Genomic DNA, 16105 nt, shown 5'->3' on the forward strand with positions numbered 1-16105 from the left:
TCCAGATTCCCTTTTTTGTGCCCAAGGATGGACCTCCCACCAGATGGTGCATATGGCCCACCATTACCACCTTCGCCATTGTCTATTAAGTAAGTCTCTTCCTTGACCGATTATCTCTATTTTTTTTTGGATTCATCATTTTAAACGATATGACACATTGAACTTAGCATTATGAGAACTACTTAAGTTTTTGAACTTAGCATTACAAAATAATTGAACTTAGCATTATTCAAGTATTATTCTACAACTAAGGATGCTTATGTAGTGTAGTAGTAGTATTTCAAGGAAAAATAAACAATATGGATTTTTTAAGCTTCCATCAGCATACATATCCTCTTTTTATTTATTTATTTATTTATTTATTTTATTGCATTGCATAATTGGTAGATATTGATTCCCTCTTTCTTCATTGTAGGTTGGTTTGGGTCGTGAGCACAAAGAATAGCCCCGCCAAAATCTGTTTGGTTCGGTACCGTCAGCTTCTAAATTCTATGTATCCCAACCAGGTACCCAAATTGTGTTTCTTGTAATGTTTATGAATACTGTATATTGTTATAACTGTAAAATGTGTCAGTTGAAAATACTGGAACATTGCATAATGTGCTGCGCTTTTTTTTTACTACAACAGGTGGTGTGGCAACCATATGAAGTCGAATTAGGCCACCTGCCTGCGTTCTGTGTAGCAGGGTGGGACATGTGAACGGCGAGGGTGCCGCTTGTATGTTTCTGGCTAGTAGAGAAACATACACCGGATCGTGTTCTTCGTCAGTTTGGGATGGAGCAAGAAATTCCTGAAGATGTTGATATTGACGATGCCCTTCATAAGATAGACCTGAGGGGGAAGATTGAAGTGGATTGGAGGGTCAGACATTTTAGCCACATCCAAGTATGGAATACGAGAGCACAGAAACTATGTAATGGAGCACGACTAGAGGGTGCTATGTCGAGTGTTCATCCATACTTCGGCTGGTATGGTAAAGTCACATGGAGGTTTGTCGACCACATTAGCGCCTCACTTCTTATTACGGTAATCACTTTGACCTTTCTTTCCAAATTTTGTTGCGTATTACCATTTTTGCGTTAGGTGTACTAATTGTATTACAAAAATTGCAGGTCGCCATGCACAAGCAGATGTTGATGCGTTATGTAGTAGACAATCCTGAGCACAAGCTAATTACAGCTATGCTGAAGGAAGTGGATCGCCTTCACCGTCTAGCTGCCCATCTTCCCTTGGAAGATGCCAATACAGCAAATCTAGAACTGCCAGAACATAATGGACGACCAAGCACGAGCTCAACTCCTGCCAGCCATAGCCATGGCCAGTGTGCTGCACCCCATCAACGGCAAAATCAACCCCCTCCACCCCAACATGCTTCTCCTGCCCCAGAGTTCCCTCCACCCCCACATGCATCTCCTTCCCCAGAGATCCCTCCTCGTACTACTCCCGCATTTCCTGACCTACAGATCCTTGTACCCACTGCACATGCATCTTCTCACCCTGAGATCCCTTCACCCACCCTATGTACATTTTTTGACCCCGCTCATCTATCCCTTACTCCGCCATCCTTTGATCTCGGCATTGATTTCAATGACACCCCTTTTGTCATGCATACTAAATCTCTCTCATACAGCATTGGTCATATACACCATGTACCACCCCATAGTGACTCCATGTCATTCATGCCCACTCCTGGACTGCATACAGCTCCTACGACTATGAGCCTCACTCACATTTCGTCCGCTACACCATCCTCCCCCGTAGTTGTAGTATCTTCAGTTGTTAGGAGTCAAGCAAATCAGCCACCTGTGCATGTCAAGAATGAGCAAGTAGTTGGGTTACACTCACCCCCACAAGGTCGGCCTAAACGCACAAGAAAAACACCTCCTTGTGGGACAGGTGGTCACAAAGCAGGACATAAGGCTGGCCCCACGGTATGATTGGTTATTTACTAGTTTTGAATACTTTCGTGATTGCTGTTATGGTTGGTATTAAAATTCATTTGATCCTTTGTTTCTTTGTAACTTCGTCTTTGCAGCAATGCAAGGAGCCTGACCAAGGAGATGCGGTACCCCCTCCCCCACATACCAGACATTATACAAGACAGCATAAGCGTCAAGTGCCATAGGGTCAGCACCCCATCTGCCTACAAATGGTGTTCAATTCAGCATGTATATAATCTGTTTGCAAGTAAGGCTTAGTTCTTAATTATTATTTGTGTGTGTGTTAGTAATGTGATTCATTAAAATTGGAGTTTATAGTAAACTTATGGACTTATGGTGTCTGGTGTTATTTTGTCAGGAAGTGGACAAGTATTATGATCTATTAGAGATTTTGGTGAAAGCAGGATATGTTGGGTCCTACAAGGTTATTTTTTAATTTTGAGCCAACTTTGTCCATGAATTTAGTATTTTCAGATTCATGTAAATGTACTTGACCTTCATACAGTTCCTTTTGTGTGCCTTTTGAAAATCTTGCTTGGTATATTGCATGCTAAAATTTTGCTAAAACCAACTGGTTTCAAACTTTTCTTCTTAAAATTTTTTTAAATCATTTTCTATCTTCCAAAAATTTAAGAAGAATTTGACTCATCTTGAAAGCTAATGTTATCAACTTGCTGATTTGAGGTATGCTTGACTAAAAATGGACCCAACATATGGTGGTCTTTCAATTGATAACTGGGAACTTATTTATTTGGGATTCGCAACCTGAGAAAATGGAACTGTGTGTGTGTCAAGTCACTGTATTCATGTACAGACTATAAGGCAAAGTTCACGGCCAATGCAGGTTTTCATGACCATTGTAGAGTGCAAATGAATATTTTCTTTATTTGAAAGATAGCGTGACTATTCATGTTGATTTATGAATGAAAAGCTAGTTGGAAATTCTTAACAAATTGTTAACTGAACCACCAAAATTTTTCAATTTTATTTATGGTTTTATGTGCTGAGATTTGGTTGCAATTTTTATATACATATCTTTACATTGGTGCATGATTTTAATCATAATTGTGGTTCAGTGCAGGAGAATTTGTTGATGATCCTCAAAGTTCTCTGCCTCCTGAGCAGACCACAGAGACCAGCTTGCTTTTAAAGGCTTGGTAAAGCTGCTATGTTGGACATTGAGTCAAGCTCCTTCTCTTGGGACAAGCTTTCTTTTCTTCACCACACGGAACATAGTAGTAGCACCGAACAATCCGAGGATGAAATGAGCAAAGCCCTTGACTATTTCATGAATCTTCGCTTTGCTACGGTGTATACATTGAATTTTTGTCTGAATTTATGTCAGTGTGTCAGAATTTGAAGAATGAGATTCCAAAGGATATTTGACAAGAAGTATGTACAAACTTGTTTATTTGCTTATCTGCTTCCTCAGTTTCTCTTTGGTTGTGTGCATATAGGTCACCGTAAATTCTGGGGGAGTTGTCTTCTTTGCCCTATTCAACCAGCCTGGGAATTGTGATGATTGTCCAAAGGAAGCAGCAGCTGTGATAAAGATAGCATCATCAAGGATGGCCACACAATCGGAACGCCGTGGCTACGAATTTGCAAAGTGGTTAGGTGTTCGAACTCCATAGGTTGCTCCTTGTTGCTATTGTTGTTGTGTGATATCTACCATCTCAGGCAATTAGGCCATCCTTGGCCGTAGTAATTCTGTTGGAAATTCCCTCTTCATGAAATGTGTTTTGTTGATATAATGCAGGCTAGAGTCATCCATAATTCAAGCCCAGAGTGGCTCCAGATTAAGGAAGCTGCAGAGAAAGCAAGAAATGCAGCAAGTTCAGAAAGAGATGAAGTTGGTGAAATGACTTGTTCAGAACTTTTGGAAGCACTTGAACTTAGCCGATGCCTTTTTTTCCTGAGGTGCACCTCGAACTTGGATTACTTGTGAATTAGCTGTTAGAGTGTGGCAGCATGGAATATTTGTGCTTCGTTAGGAGGCAATGAGTCAAAGAAAATTGACATTTTTGCTTACCTGCTTTGATTCTGATCTTTAATTAATAATGAATCAAATTTTGATGTCATTGTGCAGGGTTCACAGTATGATAGAGAAACTTGCTCAATTTACTGACGTCAGATGTTGCCTGGTTGTTGGTGGGCTTTCAACAAAGCTTTGATCATGAATCTCATTAATGGTTTGATTTATGAACACCTGGTATGAGGTGTCTCTGCACCCACAGTGCTATAGTAAATCCCTTTTTTCTTTTTGTCTTTTGGTATTTTGTTTAACTCATTGAAAATTTAATCTATTCAACAAATGACAAATTATTCTAAGTTTATTTATATCTATTCAGGCCTTTTTGAAATTAATAAAGAAAAAGGAATGTGGGTTTTTATTTATTTATTTATTTTTTTATAACTTCATGATATAGTGTTATGCTACAAATAACTTCAAGGGCTAAAAAGACGATCTCTGTTTACTGTTCCAGTTATACTTTCAACAATAAATTAGTCAACTTAGCTAGTTTGCATCTTTACCTAAAGGCAAGTCTCAATCTTAAACATAAATACAAGGATGTGATTAAAATCCCAATGTGTGCTACCATTTAGAACAATTTATTAATTGATAATAAAATGGGGGGATATATTTTACTTTATAGCCTATCTTTTTTCCACCAGGAATATTGAAGTGATTTCTTTCTGCATTAGGTGCCTTTATAGCTTATCTGTTTCCACTAGGAATATTGAAGTGATGTCTTTCTATATTAGGTGCAAGAGGCAGCCTCGAGATCAATGCCTGATATTGTTGTGGCCACTCCAGGACGCATGATAGATCATTTACGCAATTCTATGTCTGTGGATTTGGAAGATCTTGCAGTACTAATCGTTGATGAGGCTGATCGCCTTCTGGAGCTTGGATTTAGTGCTAAAATTCGTGAGCTGGTATCGTTTTATACTTTTTAATGCAAGAGGTTCAAATATAGAATAAGCTGACTTATTTTTTTGTATGTTCTGATTTGTTTAACATAAGTTCTCATTTATAATTCATTAACAGGTCCGTCTATGTCCGAGAAGAAGGCAGACCATGCTTTTTTTAGCTACAATGACTGAGGAAGTTGATGAGCTTATCAAGCTTTCTCTGACCAAACCCTCTCGCCTCTCAGCGGACCCATCCAAAACACTACCACGAAGTTTGACTTAGGAGTAATTCTTTAATAAATTCTCCACTTAAGATGAATCTAATTATATGTTTATTTATGCCTATATACTTTTTTAGTTAAGATGAATCTCAAGCAAAGGCCTATGTTGAACAGAAGATATTGTATTATTCATCATCTATCGTTTTTATGGAAGCCTTATACTACATTTCCTTCTAACTCATCAAGGACTACGACTTTGTCATGTAGGGTGGTTAGGATACGCCTGATGCGTGAAGTAAATCAGGAAGCAGTTCTTCTTGCATTGTGCTCAAAGACTTTTACCTCCAAAGTCTTCATCTTCAGGTTCTTACTACTGCTATGTGCAGTTGACAATCATTATCTTGTATGAATGGTGACTTTGGTTGTTGTTTATAATATATCTTTGTAGGCAATCTTGATGCTGGCATAAATGCATATAAAGCAGCATCCTAATATTTACTAAAATATTGTTGTGAATTGTGGGGGAGATGTTGATATTATGCAGCAATGTGACCCTGTTTTAAAATATAGGAGGGTGAAAAATAGAAAAAGAAAAATAAGAATCCTGTTTTAACTTTGTGGTCTTCAAAAAAATTTTATTGTGGGGGAGATGTTGATATTATGCAGCAATGTGACCCTTTTTCAAATATAGGAGGGTGAAAAATAGAAAAAGAAAAAGAAGAATCCTGTTTTAAATTTGTGGCCTACCAAAACTTAACGTTATTTGGATATTCTAGAGATTTCACATTTCTAGTAAAACCTTTTTCCATGTGACAGTCTAGTGGGTGGGATGTCATGAATCCTGTTTCCTAATTACAGTCAATTGAAAGTCTTGTCTTGAGTACTTACAATCTATCATACCTGTGCTCCTAAGCTTCAAAAAAATAAAGAAAAAAGTACCAGAGGCTTATCAATTACGTCAACTTGAGTTACGTGTTTTGGATCAATAGATTTTTCTTGAGTTGTTAATGATTTTCTACTGGTATTTGCAGCGGAACAAAACAGGCTGCACATAGGTTGAAGATTCTATTTGGATTAGCTGGCCTTAAAGCTGCTGAGCTTCATGGAAATGTTACCCAAGTCCAGCGCCTTGATGTGGGTAGCTTCTATAAATTGCCATTTTGTTTTATATAAATTAATTAGATTACTCTTTAGTGAATATAACCATCCTATTTTCTTTTGGTACTAAAATTTTGAAGTTCGTTGGAGAATGCTTTTCCTTGCTTGCTTTTATGAGCTTATGATCTTTTCGGTTTTGTGAATTTTACTTATTGTTGTTTATGTAGGCTTTGGAACTTTTCAGAAAGCAGCAAGTATGGTTTTTGATTGCAACTGATGTAGCTGCTCGAGTGAGAACAAATTCTCAAACTTTTTTATCTTCTTCTCCCTAAGCACTCTCATGCTTCCATGATTTATTTTACTTAAACCATGCCTCTATATTCTATTGCTGTAACCTATCTCCCCTCCCTCACTCATCTGCTCAGCCTTTTTTTGGGGTTTTTTTTTTAAATTATTTTTTTTGGGGGGGGGGGGGGGTTGTGTTAAGGGAAAAGTTCAGCTACAACTCAGTTTGGGGGAGATTCCACCAACCGCTAAGTGGCAGCATTATAAAGTGAAACATGTCCTCGTCATGTGAGATGCATATGACCAGTTTAACAGTCAAATTTAACATTAAAAGTTCCCACCCATTAATTGAAGATAATCTCTCTCTCTCTCTCTCTCTCTCTCTCTCTCCTCCATAACCTCCATAATTGATGTGTTTGATGTGACGATGACAGGTTTTGGGGGAGGAACGGACATAGAGAGAAATTTGAGTTAACAGATGGGGACCTTTAACATCAACCATGTGTTTGTCAATTTGACTGTTAAGCTGGTGCCACTTTATAATGCTGCCACCTTTACTTTAAACTGGGTTATAGCCAAACTTTGTTCTTAAGTTAATGGATGAATTTCTAAGTCCTTTGCATTTCTTCTTTCCTTTTTCTTTTCTCATGCTTTTTTTAGGCATAAATAGAAGATTCCAGTGGTACAAAAAATCTGGATAATATTAAACTGTTTTGTTAGTTGACTATATGTTCTGATCGTCTTTTGTAGGGACTTGATATCATAGGTGTTCAAACAGTTATTAATTATGAATGTCCTCGGGAATATAAAAGGTAGATTAAACTTTCTTGATGTTGCCATATGGTGATATGCATATGATGGCATGAGGCTCACTTTTTGCATGCTGATGAAATTTTTTTTGTTTTTGTTTTTTGGGGTCCTTTGTGCAGCTATACTCATCGTGTTGGTCGTACAACAAGAGCTGGTAGGGAAGGAACAACATTTCTTACAGATAATGACCGATCTCTTTTGAAAGACATTGTGAGCATCATTTTCTTCCTCATATGAATCGGGGTTCTTATGATCTTTTGAAATTTGTTTCATTTGTTCTTTAGATTTAAGTTGGACAATAATTTAGTATTTACAATACTAATAAGGAGGTGGACTCCTTATTAGCACCCAGTAAATTTATTAGAAAACTCTCTTTGATTTTTTATTATTCTTTTTCTCTTCATCATTATTTTGATATTATCTTCAATTCATAATAATCTCTATTTCTACTTCATATGAAATTTTACCACAAACTTTGTCCTTTTTTTTTTGTTTGTTTTGTTTTTATAAATAATTTTCTTTATGATAAATCTTGCTCCATGATAATACTCCAGCTTCAAATTTCTTAATTTTATAAATGGACCTCACTTTTAATCTTATTTTGGCTTAACTATTTGATAATCTACAAACTTTGTATATAAAACTTCATCCAATCTGAAAATCCACATTTTCATTTTGCGCTTTATAGTTTCTTTTATTTAAATTACATAATAATTTTATAAAAGATGTCCCTTTTTGAGAATTACATTGATGCTTCTCCCATACAACAACAATTGAGGAAAAAAGAAGGCAACAAGAAATTGATGCTTCTGTCAAATCCTCAATAAGATTTACCTCAGTGATGATTTCAATTTGATAGGCTAAGAAAGTTGGTCGATGGAATTTCAACAATAAGGTATTTCCTTTTTTTGTTACTATTTAAGATTTTGATAACATATATTTTTACGGTATTTTCAACATTCCATGTAGAAAGTAGTGCAGCCAACAAAGATTGAACGCTGGGCTGTAGTGAACTTCTCAGCGTGTTGTGATACACAAAGTCTTGTACGGGATCTAATTAAATATGGAGATCTGAAAGGAATTGTAAGTATATGTTCCTGATATGAATGCTATAATGCCTTGTCTGATAATTGATAGTTATCTTTCTTATGTTCTTGTAGCAAATAGATGCTCCAGTCGATGTGTTTCAAGAAAATCTATGGAAGAGACGCACTCCACCCATGGCTACAATGGAGAAGATGTTTGAGGATATACAATCAAAACTTCCTGGTGGTCCACAGTTTCTTCTATGCTTGCTTCCCGAGAGAAAAAACTCCAATCTTTATGGTAGAGCGATATTATCCATTCCCACCTTCACAGATGGAGTTGTCTTCTATGCTTGTTTTCTATAGAGTCTACACCTTTCAAGCTTGTGGAGGAAGTGAAAGATTTGAAAGAGTTGGCTGCTAAATTGCATGGTGTAAATGAAATTTGTTTGAAAATTCGATTTTTGTTATTATTTCATTTCAACATGTTGTAACCTGCTTGCTTAATCTTACTTTTTTGAGTATATGCTTATTGGCCAAACTGTTAACTGTTATTTGTATTTAATTTTTGGTGCCCACAACAATCATTAACAAGTAGAACTTAAGCTACTTCTATTGGCAATGTGTAAAGTGCAAAATGAGTCCATGTGGTGTGAAGGAATTTTGTGTGTATGTTGAACTGGCAATCTCAACAATACTTATGTCCACCTATATTAGCAAATGAGTACTCATAACTTGCGGGAACTTCTAATACGGCCTTTTGGACAAGTCAATCTCATTTATAAATCATGTCATTCTTTATAAATCAAGTCAATCTAATGGGGCAAGATTTTTTTGTTGCGGGAACTTCTAATACGGCCTTTTGGACAAGTCAATCTCATTTATAAATCATGTCATTCTTTATAAATCAAGTCAATCTAATGGGGCAAGATTTTTTTGTGAGGTTGACACGTAGGGCTTGACAGGAAACCACCAAAAAAAAAAAACCTATAAATCGAGTTCATTGAACTTGATTTATGTGGCCTTATAAATCGAGTTCATTGAACTCGAGTTCTACATTGAGTACTCGAGTACCGAAAATTCGAGTTTCCAGGCAGAGAGTTGGGACAAACTCGATCCCTATGAAGTCGATTTTTACATTTTTTTTTTCCTTCTTACTTTTTTTCGTATCCTTTTTTTGCTTGGTTTTTTTTTTTCCGTTTTTTTTCTTGCTGTTTTTTTTTCCTTTCTTTTGCTTACTTTTTTTTCTTGCCTTTTTTTTTTCCTTTCTTTTTGCTTACTTTTTTTTTCCTTTCTTTTGCTTACTTTTTTTTCTTACCTTTTTTTTTTCCTTTCTTTTTGCTTACTTTTTTTTTTCCTTTCTTTTGCTTACTTTTTTTTCTTACCTTTTATATTCTTACTTTTTTTTTTCCTTTCTTTTGCTTACTTTTTTTTCTTACCTTATTGTTCTTACCTTTTTTTTCTTACCTTTTTTTTTTTGCTTACTTTTTTTTTTCCTTTTTTTTGCTTACTATTTTTTTTTCTTACTTTTTTTTTTTCCTTTTTTTTTCTTTCTTTATTTTTCTTACTTTTTTTTCCCTGTAGTGCAAAAACACGATATTTTGCTCTCTATATTCAGTATGTTAACTGAAGTATAAGCAAAACTTTTAGAAAACCACCTTATTGGTTATTTTCCTTCCTCACAAGTAATGCCACTATCAACTTAACAAGACTAAAAACTATAAAAAGTAAGTGAACAATGTCATGCAGAGTAAAAATAAGATAAGACTTGATGAAAATAAGGTCGTAAAAGAATCCAAAGCTATACAAATGAGGAAGAAAATGGGTACATTGGATACATAATACTTCGATTACAAGTGCATTCAGTGATAAAAGAAAATAATAATTGTGCCGATACAACCCAGTAGTAAGTTCGAATACACAATAAAGAGAACCACAATTTACATCTACAATGCCATTCCAAAATTGAGTATCTGCATACTTGAGAAATCTAAAAATTGTCATTAGATACCAACAGGCAAAACAACGGTACTAATCTATGTAACTTGGATAATTGATACAATCATGAAATTTTATATAAAAGCATCACTTACCTAGGTTGGGTCAGTATTGCTTGTTGAAGCCCCACGGGAAAGCGGACATCTTCTACGGTTATGCCCATGTTGATGACACAGTCCACAGCTCTGCTTTTGTTGAGTCTCCCTCAAGTCAGAATCTGGCCTTCGGCTTCCCGGTTTTCGCCGGACCCCCATCCATCTCATTCCGTATCCTAGACTTCACAGGTCGACCTTTGGCCCGCAACAGGTCTGGGTCAAGCACCCACTTTGGACCTTCCACATCCCTCCACAATGACTTTGACTTTAGCACCACAAATTGGTGTGAGTAGGTACGAATGGCGTTCTCCAAACTATAACATGGGTCAATATATGCACTTGCATCTTGCCCCAAGTAATGAAGAACTGTAATCGCATGTGAACAAGGGATCTTTCGATTTTGCCACTTTTCACAACCACATGTTCTGACCAATATGTTTATTTCATGACTATGTTGTCCCCCTCCAGAGCTATGGACGTTGTACGCAATCGTTACTTGATATATACCATGGACATTATTAAACGGCCTTACTTGGTGTGTTTTAGATTTTTTCAGATTTGCATGAAAGATTTCTAAGGCATATTTACTCCACACTTTGCCCTCCAAGAGATCATGAGTAATTTTCTTGTGTCGATCATGGAAATACGCGACAAGTTTGCTCCAAGTGAATTCAACCAGTGCAGCAATAGGCAGGCCACGGGCACCTTTGAGTACTCCATTGAAGCACTCTGAGACATTGGTTGTTATAGCCCCATAACGGTATCCACCATCACGTAGCTGGGTCCACTTGTCTATATCCTCTTTCATTAGATATGTGTATGGCATGATGGATGGGTCGGGTTCACTTACCTGTTGTTCGGTGGCTGATTTCTTCCTAAGGGCCTCGATCTCGACTTCCTTGATAGGTTGCATGTACAACTCAAATTTAGCTTCCTGAGTAGCATATCCCGCTTTCAAGGCCAATGACTTTAAAGTGGCATCTTGAAAATGCGTGTTGAAGTTGCTAGCAACATGTCGAAGGCAATATCTGTGGTATACTTGTACTCGTCCATGACCATCTCTAGGCCAATTTGCAATTGCGTTTCGAATACCCTTATGTCGGTCAGAAATTATGCAGATGTCCTTATTTGCTATCACATCCCCCAGTGCAAACCTGACGCAATCTAAAAACCACCTCCAATTAGGCCCTGACTCTTTGTCCACAACAGTAAAAGCGAGAGGTAAAACCTTGTTGTTGGCATCGGTGGCCATTGCAATCATTAACACCCCTCGATATTTACCATACAAATGGGTCCCATCAATACTGATTACTGGCTTACAATGTCTAAATCCTTCAATGCAAGGAGCGAAAGCCCAAAATATATATCGCAATATAGTAACACCTTCCTCCCTCGGTTCAGTGAGATACCAGTATCGCGTGCCAGCTTCTTGATCCAAGTATGCCAACAACAACTTTTTCAACCTTTCGTAAGACTCTTCCCAATCGCTGAATATCTTTGCAATAGCCCTTTGTTTCGCATCCCATACCTTATAGTAAGAAAGCTTATGTTCATAATACTTCCCTTTGATGTAATCTCTAAGGTGTTGAATTGTTGCCGTGTGATTTTCTCGCAACGTTGGAACAAATTCTGCTGCAAAAAAATTACAATCCATCATTCCACCATCAAGAGCCATGCCAAGGGTCATACAACTGTAAGGACCCCCATAAGATGTGACCATCCATGTTCCCTGTTTAGGCTTCATGACTGCACCAACGTACCACTTGCATGACCCATCCATGCATTTCACATACAATCTACTTTTGGTCGACCTACTAGTCAGAAAGTTTCTGTTATGCTTTGCGGCATAAATTGCTAATGCACGTTTCACCGCTTCTTTATTTGCAAAAATCAACCCCGTACAAAAATTCATGTCCGCATTCCAAGAAGAAGCAAATGCTTGCTCACCAACTTCAGGATCAACCATATTTTCCTAAGTATTTTCATAAAATGATAAGGCGGGAGGTTCATAAATGGGGGTCGCATTTGTAACATGCTAAACTCTAACAGTAGGGTTTGTATCATCTTCATCACATTCATCCATATCATTAACATTAGGATTGAGAGTAATTTCATGGTCATCAACACCCCTATCAAAGTCACCTCGCTCAATCCTCTCTTCGTACTCATCTCTATCGTCAAGATCTTCCCTAAGTGTTCGTCTTCATCTTCAACTACTGGAACTGTAGAGGATTCACCTCGATGTGTACAAAATTGATCTTCATATCTATTGCCAGGTTTGCTCTCAACTGTTCTTGGTGTCTCTTGAAAAGGGGGTGTATAGCCTCCCAACGTGGTGCATTGATCATCTAGGATTGCAAACTGTAGAGATGTAGTTGTTTGTACAATATCCTCTGCGCCGACTTCTGCACGCGGCTCCAAAGTGACGTACAACTTAAAATTTGCTACTTGTTCCCATTGACGCATCTTGTGAAACATGAACTTCACATGTTTGTCTTCTGTTATCGCCATATATTTGTAATTAATGCATTGATTGAAGACTTCATGTGGAGAACGGAAAGTAATATGTATATCATGCAAAGCAGGGTTCAGTTGCAGCTCTTCCATAATCTTTATCTTCAAATCACTCAAGGTCTTTAACTTATGGCGTATCATCATATAACAGCACTGGATACCCGGACCTTGAAATGGAAATCCGTCATAAGGGTTGGCATTGCTAAGGGATCCACCGTAGTATATATTTATATAGATCATTATCAACCTATAGATCATTATCAACCAATAGATCATCAAGTGCAATTGTGTTAGTGACAAATTTATAACTCTCAATCAACATCAATCACAAAACTTTGTGTATGACATGCCAACAATACTAACCTCAACCAAATTTGCATATACTCACATCCAAATCATTCTAGAGGCATGACTTTTAAAACCCATTCAAATAAGATATGATGAACAAAAATATTATAGCAACTAGTTACCCATTGAAATCTTTGTTACAAATCTTAAACAACTATATCTGGAAATAATTTATACTAAAAAGACTGTAATGGGTGTCTTAGGTATCAAACTCATAATCCATTTCATACCAATGACAAAAACCTAAAAGTACTAAATATTCCTAACAATTGATCACAATATTTAGTACTAAATATTCTCAATATTAATTTAAAAAAAAACCTAGCATATTATTAATCACAATATTTACACTAACAAAAAAAATATTCTCAATATGTTGTAATAACATAATTAATCACAATATTTGGTACTAAATATTTCCCCAATACTAAATATTCCCAATAATTAATCACAATATTAATTGTAAGGACACAATTCAAATTCCCTAGCCACGACTGGGAGGAAATGGGCTTGAAAGGCCTTTCTTTACAATGAATTTGTAGAGGGTGGGTTGATAATTTAGATTTCAAGAATGGTTTAGACAATTACAAAAAGAACGGGCTTTGGGCCCAATGGAACAAAACAAAGAATCGTTTGCAAAGAGTAGGACTGAGAAATCGTCCTCGGATTGTTTCCGAGGATGGTTTATAATAATGTTTCTCAAGTTTGAATACAAGTGTTGATCATCATTTACTATTGACTTTATCTCTTCTACTCCAAAAGTCCTCTCCCTTCTTCGTATGCCTTCCCTCCTATTTATACTCCTCCTCTCCTCTTCATCATCTTCCACTTTATGGTTGCAACCCTGATTTTTGGATACTTGTCCCATCCATTCTTCCCTAAAGCCCGCTGGGATTTTGGGACCAAGTTCCAAGCTCTATGCTCAGGTCCCATCCTTCCATCTATACTGTCAGCGTATCAATTACAGAGTCTTTAATATATGGGCGGTGGTAGCAGCTTTACTGTAGACATTCCACCGCTCTTTCTACTGTCCTCCACGTATACTGTGTATCCTCGGCTTAACATTCCGAGGACAAATCTACTCCTCGGATGGTATGGGACACTTAAATACTCCACGATCATTTTGATGTTTTCGGATTTGGGTTTCTAGCCCAAAAAACCTCTTTGGGCCGTTCTTCATAAATTACTGGGCCCAATACCCCTACAATAGCCCCTCGAGATTCTTTATTTTTCTTTCACCTCGGGAGGAAAATAGGATCTCGAATTAAAAGACCTTTTTACCCTGCAGAATCCTGGAATATTACTAACGGAAATAACTTCTGAATTACCCATCGCGTGTTCCCGATGCTTCGGTATGCGAAACGCCCCCAAATTTATTATTGGCGCTTCTATGTCCCCCACGTTTCATTGATATGACACATATCCAACGGTCGAGAGCGATTCCTGTGTTGAGGCGGGAATTCGTCCGCTTCAAACCACCTTTTGACATATAAATACTAATTTTCTTCAAACTTCTTCACACTACAGAAACCTCATAACGTACCTGCCACACTTTCCATCTCCCCGTACTCTCTCTTTCTATCAAGTACTCTGTCCGAGGTGACGTGCTTTCTTCTTTTTTTAAAAGTAAGTTCTTCAATACTCTTTCCCCTCCTTATCAGCTTTTTGTTTCTTTTGTTTCTTTTCCTTCCCGTCTTCTTTTTCACTGTGTCTTTCATCCTCGGCGTGGTTAGTTTTCTTCACACCCCCCCTTTTTTCAAAAAAAAAGAATGGGTAGATTTGCGTCCCTGGTAGATTCAAACGAAAAAATAGAGCAGTTTAAGGTTAAGTACAAAATTCCCTCGGATGTATCCATTAGGTACTGTAACGAGGAAGAGTATTATACAAAAAGAAAAACGGGGGAAGTCGTAATCCCGATGATTGCGTTCATCGAAGGAGGAATGAAAATCCCCATGGGAACCGTAACTAGGGATTATCTTAGGGCTTTTAGATTAGCTCCCACCCAGTGTGCCCCAAATGTCTTTAGGATCCTAGGTTCCATAGATGCCTTAAATGAGAAGATGAACTTAGGGCTCACTCACCACGATGTGAACTGGGTTTACAACCTCCATTACCTAAGCAAAAAAGACGAGTATTACCTAAAATCTAGATACCCAGAAGTTAGGCTAATTCAATGTCTGCCTGAATCAAATAAGGGCCTAAAAAACGACTTCCTGATCATATCAGGCAATTGGCACGACGGCCTCCCCTGTCCGACAAGGGAAGGGACTCCAGGTGAAATTTCTTTTACATACTATTATCGTCTGTCTTTTTACTTATTCTTACCCTCTTTTACTTGGACAACTCTACAGATCCACACGCCGCGGATCGTCATCCCAATCTCGTTGACTTCGGACGGTTGAATAGGATCCTACAAGCTGAGGTTTTTGTGCATACTGACGGCCAACTCCGAGCAGCTCATCTGATCCTCGGCTACATTCCAATATCCAAAGCTTTTCAGGCGCCGAAGTGCGTGATCAAAGCCCACGATCCTCGTCTTCCTCGGATCAGTGTTGCTGTTGAAGGTTTTTTGCTACCGGAGGGGACTGCCATTCCTCAAGGCACCTTGGTCACCCAACCAATCCAACCACCACAATTCGTTCCGGTTGGGATTCCCACAGTTCCTTTCTCCACAAAATTAACATTTGGTGAAGCCGCGCCTTCTCACTCCACTGTAAAGGAAGAAGAAGAAGAAATAGTTGAGGTATCAAATTCCGAGGACGAGTTTGAGGTTTTTAATCAACCCTACTCTCCTGAAGATTCAACTTCCATCTTCGGCACCTCTACTCATATCTTAAAGGATACTACTGAAGAA

General features: G+C 37.7%; 1 protein-coding gene across 1 annotated transcript; it reads right to left on the minus strand.

Annotated features, from left to right (window-relative positions):
• Positions 1 to 10504: 10504 nt before the first annotated feature.
• LOC142608745 (uncharacterized) lies at positions 10505 to 12855 on the minus strand. The gene is made up of 3 exons (XM_075780431.1): positions 12555 to 12855; positions 11429 to 11721; positions 10505 to 11287 (listed from the first exon to the last, which is right to left on the minus strand). The coding sequence occupies exons 1-3, from the start codon at positions 12853 to 12855 to the stop codon at positions 10505 to 10507; spliced, it is 1377 nt and encodes a 458-aa protein (XP_075636546.1).
• Positions 12856 to 16105: the final 3250 nt, after the last annotated feature.

The sequence above is a fragment of the Castanea sativa genome, chromosome 9 (genome assembly GCF_040712315.1).
Source record: "Castanea sativa cultivar Marrone di Chiusa Pesio chromosome 9, ASM4071231v1".
Lineage (NCBI taxonomy): Eukaryota > Viridiplantae > Streptophyta > Magnoliopsida > Fagales > Fagaceae > Castanea > Castanea sativa.